This window comes from Sapajus apella, unplaced genomic scaffold, assembly GCF_009761245.1.
Source record: "Sapajus apella isolate SASKATOON/1434 unplaced genomic scaffold, GSC_monkey_1.0 scaffold62, whole genome shotgun sequence".
NCBI classification, from domain to species: Eukaryota; Metazoa; Chordata; class Mammalia; order Primates; family Cebidae; genus Sapajus; species Sapajus apella.
This window is the reverse complement of record NW_022437002.1, coordinates 3,603,351-3,616,230: the sequence shown is the minus strand read 5'-3', so window position 1 is coordinate 3,616,230 and position 12,880 is coordinate 3,603,351. Positions and strand designations below refer to the sequence as shown.

General features: G+C 57.0%; 1 protein-coding gene across 3 annotated transcripts; it reads right to left on the bottom strand.

Moving 5' to 3' along the window:
- Positions 1–318: 318 nt before the first annotated feature.
- On the bottom strand, positions 319–10,507 carry TINAGL1 (tubulointerstitial nephritis antigen like 1). Of its 3 annotated transcripts, none has more exons than XM_032246694.1 (12): positions 10,400–10,507; positions 9,525–9,849; positions 8,577–8,643; positions 4,754–4,846; positions 4,420–4,534; positions 3,203–3,326; positions 2,968–3,118; positions 2,668–2,857; positions 2,519–2,564; positions 2,126–2,249; positions 1,249–1,294; positions 319–1,166 (listed from the first exon to the last, which is right to left on the bottom strand). In XM_032246694.1, exons 2-12 carry the CDS (start codon positions 9,832–9,834, stop codon positions 1,026–1,028), a joined length of 1,407 nt encoding a protein of 468 aa, XP_032102585.1. In that variant the 5' UTR covers positions 9,835–9,849; positions 10,400–10,507; the 3' UTR covers positions 319–1,025. The 3 variants fall into 3 exon arrangements, with proteins under 3 accessions (XP_032102585.1, XP_032102586.1, XP_032102587.1); XM_032246695.1 differs by having other exon boundaries at positions 8,577–8,640; XM_032246696.1 differs by lacking the exon at positions 9,525–9,849 and having other exon boundaries at positions 10,400–10,493.
- Between the last annotated feature and the right edge of the window lie 2,373 nt (positions 10,508–12,880).

Sequence of the window (12,880 nt, the reverse complement as noted above, 5' to 3'; positions counted from 1 at the left end):
CCTTGCCTGCTGGGCCCTGGCACCCGTTCAGCTGATAGGAGGGCAGGGCTCCCCCTTCAGGCGGCAGCTGACTCAGCGTCTGAAAGGCAGTTCCCACGGTTCAGATTTCTCCCTAGGGCCAAAGGCCATGCCATCCATGCCCTCCCCCAAGGGGGTGAGCCCCCAGAGCATTGACAATTAGGGCTGAATGAAGTTAGGATTTCCAGTCCCCCACCCCTGCCAACCAGCAACGCCTCAGGCAGTCCTTTCTGCTGTCTAACCACTGCCACTCCAACTTTGGCTTGGCTTTCCACTCCCAGAGGTTCCAAGACACCATAGTTATCAATACTTGGTTTTATTTTAAAACTGTGAAAACAAAAATAAATATCTGAAGAATAAGAATACAGGGCTGGGTGCAGTGGCTCATGCCTGCAGTTCCAGCACTTTGGGAGGCGGAAGCAGGTGGATAGCTTGAGCCCAGGAGTTCGAGACCGGCCTGGGCAACATAGTGAGAACCCCTCTTTACAAAACATACAAAAATTAGCCAGGCGTGGTGGTGCACCTGTAGTCCCAGCTACTCGGGAGGCTGAGGTGGAAGGGTCACTTGAGCCCAGGAGTCGGAGGTTACAGTGAGCCCTAATGGGCCACCGCCCTCCAGCCTGGACAAAGGAGGGAGATCCTGTCTCAAAAAAAAAAAAAAAAAAAAAAACAACGGAGTGAAGTGGGGTAGTGGAGCTGGAGACTTGAGGTGTTCTGGCTTTGGTAGTCTTGAGTGGGGGCACCAGGGGCCTGGGATCTGCGGCTGTGTTCCTCCCAGGCCAGGCCCTGCCCCATCCCCGCTGGGAGGTCTGGGGGCTCTTCCAGCCTCGCCTGCCCGCGGCTCCCGGCGGAGCGCTGCGTCAGCAGAACCCATGCCGGGATTAGCTCCCTGGCGCCCGCCTGCGCCCGGGGCTCGTCGGGGAAGCTGGGGGCGCCGCCCCATGGGGGCCTCTTCCGCCGGCCCTCAGCCTGGATCCCGGGCCGGACCCCGCGTGGTGCCCGCAGCTTCAGTGATGACCCATGTCCTCCATACCCACGCGGCCCCAGACGCCCAGCACGAAGCTCTCGATGTCGCACTCATTGACACCGCGCACGATGCGGAAGTGACCCCTCTCGCCCCAGGCTGGGCCCCAGGAGTTGGCCGCGGTCTGGGAATAATGGGGGTGATGAGAAGGGGAATGGGAGTGGGGCGACGGGAAGAGGGGGCGGGGAAAGGGACAGGAGTCTCACCCAATATTTGAGCTTCCTTCCATCTGGCCGTGTCTCCTCTCCCCATCTGTGGGCAGAGCAGGGGAGGGGGAAGGGCGCTTGGTCTACCTGCTCTCAGTTGCTTCGACCTGGGAGACCTGCCCCATCCATCCCCCAGTTGCCTTTGGAGAGTTGAGGACACCCTCAGGGCTCAGGCAGGTCTCTGTACCTCTCTGCACCTCCCTCACTCTCACACCGGTAAGTCTGTGCACCCAGGTCCAGGGTGGGGGAGAGGCACCAAGGGTAAAAGTGGAGGGGGGATGAGCAGAAGAGGAAGGAACCTGGATCCTCCAGAGACCCACCTCCTGGGGCCAGTTCTGTGGGACCATACATCCACCTGCCTTCCCTCGCTTGGGGATCCAGGGAGTGGTAGGTGCCAAGGGCCAGAAGGAAGACACTCTGAGAATATGGGTACCTTAGAGACACCCAAATCCCACCGCAAAGCACATTTCATTGAGTTCACTGAAGTCAGTGAGTCTAATATCTGTATTCCCTAAATCGGATAGGGAAACTGAGGCCAGGGGAGTGACCTCCCAGGTCACTCGGTGGGTCAGGCAGAGCTGGGACAGGTGCAGAGGTGGGGAGAGGTTGAGAAACTCTTGAGTCTCTTTTTGTATTTCACTGGGGTTATTTCATCCTGATGTCAGGAAGGAACAGTTCCTAAAAAACCTTCAGAGGCTCCCAACCTTCAGTGTGACCCAGGGCAGGTCCTTTCTCTTTCTGAGTCTCAGTTTTCTCTCTCTTGAAATGGGGAGAGCAATCCTGACTCTTTAGAGAGATTGTGAGAACTCAAGGCAGGTTCCGGAGCCCCTAGCACAAACCCTGCTCTTCCCAACCCCTCTGCCCACACGCCCCTCACCCTGTGATCTTGACTGAGTGGGTCCCATGCCGGCGGTATCTCTCTGGCCTCCCAAGGTTCACTGGCGTGTGGCTGTAGATGCCTCCCTTGTAGAGGAAGAAATCCTCGTGCACCTCCATGAGGGCTGTGGGCAGATGTTAGAGTAGGGTCCACTCAGCCCGTTGGCACAGGCACTGGTGCCTGAGTCTATTGACGTATGCCCAGGCACCAGGGCCCCTCCATACCAAAGATCTAAGTGCCCCCTCCAGGCACTGCCTGTGGGAGGGGAGGTCCCACCACTACCGACCCCTCTGGACATGCTGCTGAATGCTGTGCAGACCACTTGTGCCACTGTGCCAAGTCTCAAGCAAGGACAAGCTTCTGGAACCAGGGTGCTGGATGAGGGGCATTTACCTTGGACAGGGCCATTCTCCATCAGCTCCTTCATGATCTCTGTGTCCTGGAGGGCAGGGGATGGACAGACAGCATCCATCAGGGGTGAGACTCCAGGCTTTCATTTCCCAAGCCTCCTGCCTCTGTTCCTCACCCAAGTGCTGACTTACATTGGAGCCGAGGCGGTAGGCAGGAGTGACCTGGTAGATGTTGTTGTTATTAACGTGGCCGTTGGGGCAGCGGGCAGTGGCCTGGCGCTTGCCCCGACCCGTGGCTCGGCTGTGCATCATACAGGGGGGCGCGGGGCCACCCTTGTCTCGATCACGGCCCGAGAAGGGGTAGCAGTGGTCAGACACCACCCTGGAGAGGCAAGAGGGGGCAAAGGCAGAAAGACCTGGTGCATCATGGCCCAGGCCATGCCCATGGAGCTTCTCGCCCTCTTCCCTGCCCACATCCCCACTGCTGCATACCCTCGGCGACGCAGGAACCACCAGGCACCATCGAGACGCCCACCGCGGCAGCCCTGCTGGTGGTGGGTGTTACAAGACAGCAGGTTCTGGGGCGACAGGACGGGTGTCATGTGTCCCAGAGAATGGATAGAGACACGATCGGATGCCACAGCTGGTGGGGTGAGGCAGAGGGGCCGTCAGGAGGCTCAGAGCTTGGCCCTCCTCTCCCTGGCACCAGCCCTTGCCCTTAGCTTACCTGCTGTGGAGAAGGCCCAGGAGCCTGCACAGTTGCCCTGGTCAAGAGGCTCGTGAATCAGGTTGGGCCACTTCTCAGAGGCCTCGAAGGCCTTGGGAAGCACCTCCCCTGGGTTCAGCACTGTCTGCAAGATAAAGGTTGCCCTGTCTGCCTCCTGTTCTGTACTGGCTTGCCCCTCAGGTGTCCACTGGCATTGGAGGGCCACCAAGTCCAGGGCCTTCTGAAGTTTGATCTGGAACCCTCCTGCTGCAGCAGGATTCCAGCTGCCTCCAACTTTGACTTGAGCTGAAGAACGCAGCAGCATTTAGTGCCTCCCAGGTATCAGGTGGGGGCCACTAGTCCTGCTTTCCAGATGAGGCAGCTGAGGCCAGGCACAGGCAAGTGACCAGCCCAGGCCCCTCCGCTTTCCATTCTCAACCCCTGCCTCTTTCCTCTGCACCTTCTGTTCGGCCATAGCCTTTCCACCAGGGCCCTGGGCTCAGGCCTCAAAGGGCAGGGGAGGGAAGAGGCAGTAGGGTCCCATGACCAGGCAGGCTGCCAACACAAACAGCAGGAGGCAGAAAATAACCAGAGGCCCAGGGGAAAAAGGGCAGGGCCAGGGGCTGGTCACCCCAGGCCGAAGTTTCTGCAGGGAGGGCCACTCCTGCCAGCCCTTGCCTCCCCACTGCCTGCGACTGATGGACAGATGCTCCAGCGCGTGTCCTAGTCCAGGCCTGCTGAAGCTTCCCTTCCTCACCCTTTCACTTTGGGCCTGGTTCCCATTCCTCTCCCAGAGGGTCCCACTGTTGGGAAGAGAGAAGCCCTCTCCTCCCTTGGGGTTCCATTGAATCGGCATTTATTCCCGAGAACTGCTGCCCTCTGGCCAGAGCTGGAGAAGTGTCTCTCCTTCCCTTCCCAAAATACCAAGGTGACCCCCTGTCCCCTTGGGCCCTGACCCAGCTGTACTGAGACCAACAACATTTTTCCCAGGCTGGAGAGATCGGGGGGAGCTGATGCCAGGACCACAAAACTCAAAATGAGCATCAGTTCTTCCAGCAAAGCACATCTTGTGGAAACAGGAAACAGAGGCCCAGAGAAGGGGAGTAACTTGTCCAGAGACACACAGCCTCATAGGTAGGGGATGGTCCAGGCCCTTGGAGGAGCAGGGTACAGGGCCAGCATCCCTGAGGTTCTGAGCCATGGGGAGATGGCAGGATTGTGGGAAAGGATGGACTTACATAAATTTCATGCATGTTCAAGACAGAGGAGGATGGGCGGATGGTGCCCAGGCGGTAGCGAATGCCCTCATCCAGGGTCATGCCCCAGAAGGCACTGTGGTTCCCAGCCTGCCACCTGAAGGAGAGGGGATGAAAGGAAGTCACAGATCTTCCAAGGCTCGGGGCCCTGGGGGTAGCTACATGTGGGTGGGAGAGAGGCACAGTGGCTGAGTGCACACACAATCAAATCTGGGTACAGGAGTGCCCTGCTGGACATGCCCCACATCAGGGCATGCGTGGATATGCGCATGTGTGTGCCTGTGTGCCCACTGAGGGTGCTTCTAGGACCTCTCACCCATAGTTGCCCTGGTTGATGGCATTGATCATGTCTGGATCCACCAGGCATGGCTCTTGGTCACACTGCCACTGCCTGTTCTCCTGGCAGGTGCTGGGGAGAAAAGGAGAGAAGGAAAGGGTAAGTGAGGGGCTGGGGACCCTCTGAAGGAATATGACCTCGGAGGTTAACATGGGCCAGGGATTCTGTACCAGCGACTATGGGAGAGTCTCTAGGTGATCCCATCCAGCCGGGTGGCTTCAAATGTCAATGTCTAGTTCATGATTCTCAAGTTTATATCTGTGGCCCAGACCTCTGCCTGAACTCCAGAGTTAAGGATCTCAGGGCTACTCAACATCACTACCAAACACACCCTGGACCGAATTCCTGATCTCCCACACCTATTCCCTTCATAGGTGTCAGGAAATGGGAATTCCATCCTTCCTGGAGTTTGGGTCCCAAACCTGGCGGTCCCTGGTGACTTCCTCTCACATGCTGATCCAGCGCACCCACATATCCTGTGGGTCTACCTTAAAATCACATCCAAAATCCGAACCGCCCTCATTCTCTCCTGCAGCCCCCTGAGTCTGATCACCTCTCACCTGAATTCCTGCTGTGTGTCCTCCTCACTGTGGGTGCTCCCTGCACCTGCCCCAGGCCCCCCTCTCCCAGGGTATTTTTAACAGCTGCCAGAATGACCCTGCTAAACCTAAGTCATATCATGTTGTTCCTCTGCCCAAAGTCACCCACTGGCTTCCCATCACAGAATAAGAGCCAAGGTTTCGTGGTGACAAGTCCCTGCACGATCTGTCCTCCTGTCCCCTGGTACCCTCCTCCTCCTCGTTCTGGTTCCAAGACTCCCACTAGGCTGGCTCCTGATGGTTCACACTGATCTGCCTGCTCCCCACCACCCCCTACTTTTTTTGAGACAGGGTCTTGCTCTGTTGCCCCGGCTGGAATGCAGTGGTGTGATCTCGGCTCACTGCAGTCTCTGCCTCCCAGGCTCAAGTGGTCCTCCCACCTCAGTCTCCTGAATAGCTGGGACTACACGTGTGCACCACCACACCCAGCTAATTTTTGCATTTTTTGTAGAGATGGGGTTTCGCTATGTTGTCCTGGCTGGTCTCAAATTCCAGGCCTCCAGCAAGCCACCCTCCTTGGCCTCCCAAAGTTCTGGGGTTTCAGGTGTGAGCCACAGGCCTGGCCTGTTTACATAGTTTAGACCTATTTCCTCATAGGCTCTAAGTTCCTTGAGGGCAGGTATTGTTTGGTATTTTCAGTGCCTAGGAAAACAAAACCTAGCACGTAATAAGCACCCAATAAATATTTGTTGGCTGAGTCAATGACTGAGGCCATATACTGAATTGACTAAGAGCATGGGTTCTGGAATTCAAATTCTGGGCTCCACTCCTAACCCACGAGCCGTGTGATCTGAGGAGAATCATTCAAACTCTGTCTCTGTCAATGACCTAGTCTATAAAATCAGGATAATACAGTGGTACCACTTTCCAGGGATTCAATGCCAGGCTTGTAAAGCATTTTGCAGAAGTGCTCAAAATTAATACCTACCATCACCGTTCCGTTACAGGAACCCCAGACCCCTCTTCTCTAGAGCTTCAGACTCACATCCCACTGACCTTCTGACCTCTCTGGATGTGCAAAAGACACCTCAAACTCAAAACAGCCCATCTGCCTCCCCCAAGCCTGCTCTTCCCTAATATCTTCAGCTTGAAAATGGCACCCGGCTGTTCACGCCAGAGCTCCGTGTGGTCTGCAGCGTCCACCCACATGACCCCCATCAGCAGGGCTTGGAGATGGCGTACCAGGAATCCACCTGCCTCCCGCCCCTCCACTGTGGCCTCCCTACTCCCGCCCCTCCACTGGACCACGGCACTGGCTTCTTCATCAAGACCACTACTCCTTTAGTATTCCCGGCCATCCCTCCCTACCCACCCCCAGGCCAGAGAGATCTTTGAGGAACATAAATCAGACCTCGTGCTCTACATGACTTCTTAGAACAAAACGCAGAATACTCAGCATAGCTGATGTGACCCACGGAACATGGCCTGCTCCTCTTTTGGGTGTCTCTCCCCTACCCCAGCTCCAGCTAAAATGAGCTCTGTCACCTCCCAGCCTTCCCACAAGCCGCTTCCTCTGCATAGGCCAGGCCTCTTGTCCTCTCTTCTATCCTTCTCCCCGGTCTCAGCATAAATGTCCCTTCCTCAGAGTGGCTTTCCCGCCCCCTCCCCACTCTAAGCTGGGACCCCCATTATCCCCTCTTTCCCCTGTAACACTGGACAGCTTGTCAGGATACACTCACTTATTGTCTTCCCATGCCCTTCGCCTTACTCTAGAAGTGGGAAAGGACTGTGTCTGTTGCGTTTCTGCTCCGTCTCATGAGCCCAGCACAGTGCCTGCCACGCAGAAGGTCTTTAATACGCAGTTGTGAACGGAAGGGTTGCATTCTATGAATTCTATAATGCTTGTATAAGCTCATAGCTCTGTTATTACAAGATGCTCAACTGCCTCCTTCCAAGCTGCCTGAGGCTCCCACCTCCAATGTTGCCTTTTAAGGAGCCTCAAGGGGAGCCAAGACCCAGTATGGCTCGCTCTCCAGCCCCGGAGTGGCGGGGGCACCTCTGCGGAGGGCCAGAGGAGTCCGCGGGCTGGGGAGGCACTCCTCGACCTTCCTTTCCCCATCTGCACACCAGGCTGTTCCCCCTTTGCATGCCTAGGCAGCAGCACCTGACCAGACTCTGGAAGCATCCCTTGAGGTCTCTGAAACCCGGACACTCCCCCACCTTCACCCCCAGAGCCGTCCAGAGGAGAGGGCAGTAGGCTGCTCAGTCCCTTCCTGCTGTCTCCTCCTTTGCCCCCAAGGCTGCCCACACAGGTCCAGACAGGGCCAGTGGTAGCAGGTCCAGGCATTCCAGAGGGGGCCTAAGGGCCAGGGACAGGAGTGAGAGAGAGTTAACCCCTCAGCATCCAGAGCCATACTATCAGAACCTGCAGACGGGCAGGCTGAACACACGCACAGTGTTTACACAGCATGCTGCACACATACATGCTCTCACCCAGACACGTGCTGAATCGCCCCTCCCTCACTGTGACCCGGGCACCCCTCACCCTAGTGAGGCAATGGAAACAGCTTATGCGCAACGCATTCCAAAAAGTTTCCTTCTCTCTGGGGCCTCAGTCCCAGGCAAAAAGGGAGTGGGGGTGGAGTGGGTGCAGGGCCTCCTCCTCCAAGTCGTAGGCTACCCATTATTTCTATTAAGGTGTTCAGGGTTTCCTACCCGGCCCTTCTTCACTTCCCATCTCAGACTGAAGAGGGGCATACCCGTGACCCCTTCTTTCTCCTTTGGGGAACGGTGGGGAGGGGAAGAGGAGCACATTTCAGGGAAGGCCCTGCTAGATGCTGGCTGGCCGCCTGCTCAGCCATCCCTGACCCTCATCAGCCCGCAGCAGCGGATGCTGCAGTCAGAGGTTTCCTTCCTGGCGCCCCCTTTTCCCTCTGACTCTGCGGTGACAGCAGGAATAGCTGGGAGGCGTAGCCCAGCCCAAGCCCGGGGCGGGTAGGGGCGGGTGGGGAAGGACTCCCAGGTCAAGGGCAGCCCTTGGGCCAGGCACCCATGACTGGCCATGCTTGAGGAATGCTGTTGGAATGATGTGAGATAAGTTGACGTGGTCAGTGTTAAAATTCCTCCGTTGCAGATGAGGAAACTGAGGTTCCGAGAAGGGTAAAGGCTTTCCCTTGCAAAAGAGTCACGGGGATAGAATTTGAACCAAGTCTGTCAGCCACAAGCCTCCCAAAGCAAGACCTCTCTAGGCTCCAAACACTCACCAACGGTTACAGTTGTCCCAGTAGGTTCCCAAGACTGGATAGATGCGACCTCCATGCATACATCCTGCTGGAAGGAAAGAGAATGAAACTAGAGCCAGAGAGGATGGGCTGATTGGTCAGATCCTCAGAGGTCAGGTACCTTGAGGTCAGGAACGTTTCCAAGCTCACCAATCTCTCTCTCTCTGACACACACACACACACACACACACACACACACACACATGCCAGCTCTCACTGAAATGAAAGCCAAACTATAACTGAAGACATGTCCTGCAGGGTCACACACCAACTGCGACTTGGGAAGTTCTTCAGTGATTCCAACCTGGATCCCTCTCACTTTACTTGGATGCAGCCACAACATTCCCGGGATTCTTTGCCATTTAAATAAGTTAGGGTTAGGCCCAGAGTAGGTAAGCGACTGCCTTAAGACAACACAGCACTCTGAGATGACAGCTCAGGTACGCAGTCTGCCGGCCCAAGCAGCGTGGAACTGTGGGAAGGAATGCAAGTGATTCTCCTATTGGACAGGGGCAAGTGCATGCAAAAGGATGACAGCGAGGCTGAAAGCAGGAACAGAAATGACCCATCTCCCAGGCATGAGCAGCAGAAAAATGTCTAAGATGAGCCTCATCACCCCATGTGTGCCTTATCAGCCCAAGAGTGAGTCAGCAGGTGCGGCCAGCACCTTCCGTGTCTGCAGTGGAGACAGGATTGGGAGAAAATGTGGGAGGCTGCCCTTTCTTTGGGCCAACTTAGAATTCTAACCAAGGAGCTTCTTCCATTCTTGCTGGAGAGAGTCAAGTTAGACCACAGCAGAGACTTCCCAGAGGGGCAGGGAAGGGTCCCAGATTCTACAGAGCCTCCCCTGGAAATGTCAGTGCATCCAGCTTTGCTCCTGAGCCTGGGGTGGACAAAGCGACCCGCCCTCCTGGCCATCTTGGTGCCCACCTTGGATTGGGGGAAAAGGGGGTGGCACGCCGAGGCAGAAGTCCCAGAAGTCAGGGCAGCAGTCGGAGACCGTGCGGTTGCAGAAGAGGTCACAGTAACAGATGGTGCCCAGGTAGGGCAGGGCACAGTCGTCAGCACGGCCACGGCAGCACAGGTCCTGCTCCTGGCAGTACCGGCCTCCCGCGTCTCGGATGCCCCGCAGGTGCAGACCTGGTGCTAGCTCCCGGCGCCCACGACCCTTCTGGGCACCCAGAGCCACGTGGCCAGTCAGCAGCAGCAACAGCAGTAGCCCCAGTGGACATCGCCACATGGCGGCTCCTGGGCCCTGGGGGGCAGAGATGGTGGGCAGCAGAGACTCCCTGGCATACCAGAGACAGGTCTCCCAGTTTCCTGGAGCTGTGAGTTCAAGAGGGGCCAGCAGGGAGGGAAATCCCGATTCCTGAATCCCAGGCAGGACATGGGCTTCTTCTCCTCAAGCCCCCAGGAGCCTAAGTGGGCCCTGGCAACAGGGGGATGGGGACTGGGCAGAAACGGAGCCCCTCCCTGACCTAGGCAGGGACCTTCAAGGACAAGGAAATGAGGGGTGGTGGCATTCTTGGTGCTCCTACCCAGCACTCATCCTGTGGACCCAAGGTCTTCTCTCCCGTCCTGGGCCCCTCTGCCCTCCAGCAGACACATCCCTGAACTGGGTCCTTGACTTTGTGCTCTCCTGTCTCCTCCTGTCTTCTGGGTCCCCCTCTTTTCTGCTCCTGTGTCCCTCTGTTCCCCTCCACTGTCCCTCTTTCTGCCATCTGTCTTGGTTCCTCTGCCTGCCCACTCCTCCTGTTTCTCCCCGGTCTACACCTTCCGCCCTCTGAGCAGGGGAGCGTCCCTACCTGGTGAGGGTGTGGGCTGGGGCCCAGGCTGCCCCGCGCGCCTCCGCCTCCTGGCTCTGCGACCGCCGGACACTCAAAGTCAAGAGAGGAGCGCGGGGCGGGGCGCGTTTTGTACCGCCCATGCTCTGCACCGCCCTGGCGGCGGGAGGGCGGGGCCGGCTGGCTTGTACCTGGAGTCACTCACTACCCCACCGCTCGGGACTGGAGCTGTGGGCTTGCAGGGTGGAGAGACGACAAGCACGCGATTGTCCTGGCTGGGTCTCCGGTGGTGGAAGCCGTTCCCTTAGGGGAGCCCCAAGCAGGAAGGATTGTGGTCTAATACCGGGAAGGACTTCCCAGTGGGCGTCCCTGGGGGGCTGAGGGGCTCTGGTGAAGGCGAGACGTGGGCAGCCGAGCTCCGAGTTATGGACACAAGTTTGGAAACGGATGGGGAGGGCATGTGAGGCAAAATTCTCGAAGCCTCCCCTGACCCCTCAGTAATAAAAACAGCCACGCACACCCCTCTCCATGGTGCCCCCCAGGCTTGGGTGCCACCCCAGCTCCTAGGAATGATTGGAATTCCAGGAGTGTGATCCTTAGGTGCCCTGGGCGGCTCACCTCGGGGAGGTGGGCATGGTGTGGGGGTGGCCCCCCGCCCAGCACCTCCCCCTCTAGCAAACCAAGGGTGTCCTGCTTATCACCTGTCCCCCTCCAGGGACCCAAAGGGAAGGGCCCTGCCAGCTGGCACCGCCTGCAGAGCCCCTCCTTCCTGCCCCAGGCATAAACCTCTCTTTGCCCAGGCTGGCCTGGGACCCAAACAATGGTGCTTCTGTCCCACCAGGTCTGCCATCACCTTTTACCTCCTCATTGTGCAATGCCCTCTCTTCCAACAGGTTGGGCCCAGGCCAGAGGTCTCTACCTGCAAAGAGAATAAAAGAGACTATACCTGGACAAACCCTCCCAGGCCCAGGCCTGAGCCTCACATGCTGGCCCCTGGGGAGGCATCGGGGACTCCCTTGCCCTCCCACTGACCTCCCTGCATCCCTCCCCAAACCTAGGGGCATCTTCAGCTGGCCAGCCCCTGGGGGAAGGAAGAGAGCTGAGGACCATGGGCGCCCCTGGCTGAGTTACCCCTGCCATGGACCACTGGGTGATGAGTCACCAAGGGGGTCCTGCCCTAATGGTGGGGGTGGAGGGATGATGTCCTGGGGCCCTAAGCTCTGGCACTGACACACCCAGGAGCTGTCCATCTGCTCCCTGCAGGGACTTGGGAGGACAAAGCCCAGGTTGGAAACTGAGGCTCAGAAGAACACACTTGCCTGAGGTCATGCAGCCAGAACACAAGTTCCCTGCCTGCCACCAGCCCACTCCTTTACTCCTAGTCACCAACTACAGGTCTCAACACGCTCCTGGTTGGGAATTCCCTTTTCCTATCTAATCTTCACTGATCGTACTGCAAGACGGGCCCCTTGGCATTGGTAAATGTCATATCCTCAGGGTGAGAGATGAAGGCTGCTTTCTTTCAGAAGAGCTCACGCCCAGGGCGCTTACTTTTATGGGTCAGTTTCATGGTTCTGGGGCTGGGGGCTGGCTCAGGGACATCTGATCTATCTTTTGCCCAAAATCACAGCCCATAGGTTACCCTCGTGAGTCTGGGTGTGTTGTCTGTGTGTGCATGTATGCACGTGGATATCGAGTAGTGGAGTTTGTGGGGTGTTTCTGCTTCTGCTTGAGTCTGTCAGTCCACATCGGGTCATCTGTGTTTCTTTCGTTTTGTTTTGTTCTGAGACAAGGTCTCATTTTGCTACCCAGGCTGGAGTGCAGCGGCACGATCTCGAATCACTGCAGCTTTGACCTCCTTGGCTCAAGCAATCCTCTCGCCTCAGCTTCCTGAGTAGCTGGAACTACAGATGCACAAGGCGTGCGCCACCATCCCTAGCTAAATTTTTTTGTATTTGTACTAGAGGTGGGATTTCACCATGTTGCCCAGGCTGGTCTCAAACTCCTAAGCTCAAGCAATTCATCTGCCTTGGCCTCCTGAAGTGTGTTTACCTGTCTGTCTGCTATGTGCCTGTGTATCTGTGAGTATCTGTATTTTGGCTATCTGCCTGTCCTTGTCTGACTGTGTCTGCTTGTCTGTCCATTTACCTGTCCATCTGCTATGTACTGGTGCATCCATGTGTGTGTATCTGTCTCTGTGTCCATCACAGTGTGTCTGTCTGCCAGTGTGTGTGATTTGCCTGTATTTGTGCACTTGTTGGCTTGTAGGCCTGTGTGTGTGTCCTGTCTGTGTCTGCCTGTCTATGAGGTGTCTGTGTATCTGTGTGGGTGTCTGCCTGTGTCTGTGTGGGGATTGTGGCCATCTGCCTGTCCTTGTCTGTCTGTCTGTGTGTAAGAGGCAGGGACACAGAGCAGGGTATGAGAACAGAGCCAGAGCCTCCCCGCTATCACTGAGCTTGGCACAGAGCCCGCCCCAGTGGAATTTCGTGACTCACTAGGTTC

Excerpts from the sequence above, each read along its gene's own strand:
- TINAGL1 (XM_032246694.1), bottom strand. The coding sequence starts at position 9,834 with ATGTGGCGATGTCCACTGGGGCTACTGCTGTTGCTGCTGCTGACTGGC. Across the intron at positions 8,644-9,524 it reads CCCTTTTCCCCCAATCCAAG|CAGGATGTATGCATGGAGGT; the intron begins GTGGGCACCAAG and ends CTTTCCTTCCAG. Across the intron at positions 2,858-2,967 it reads TGGTTCCTGCGTCGCCGAGG|GGTGGTGTCTGACCACTGCT; the intron begins GTATGCAGCAGT and ends TTGCCTCTCCAG.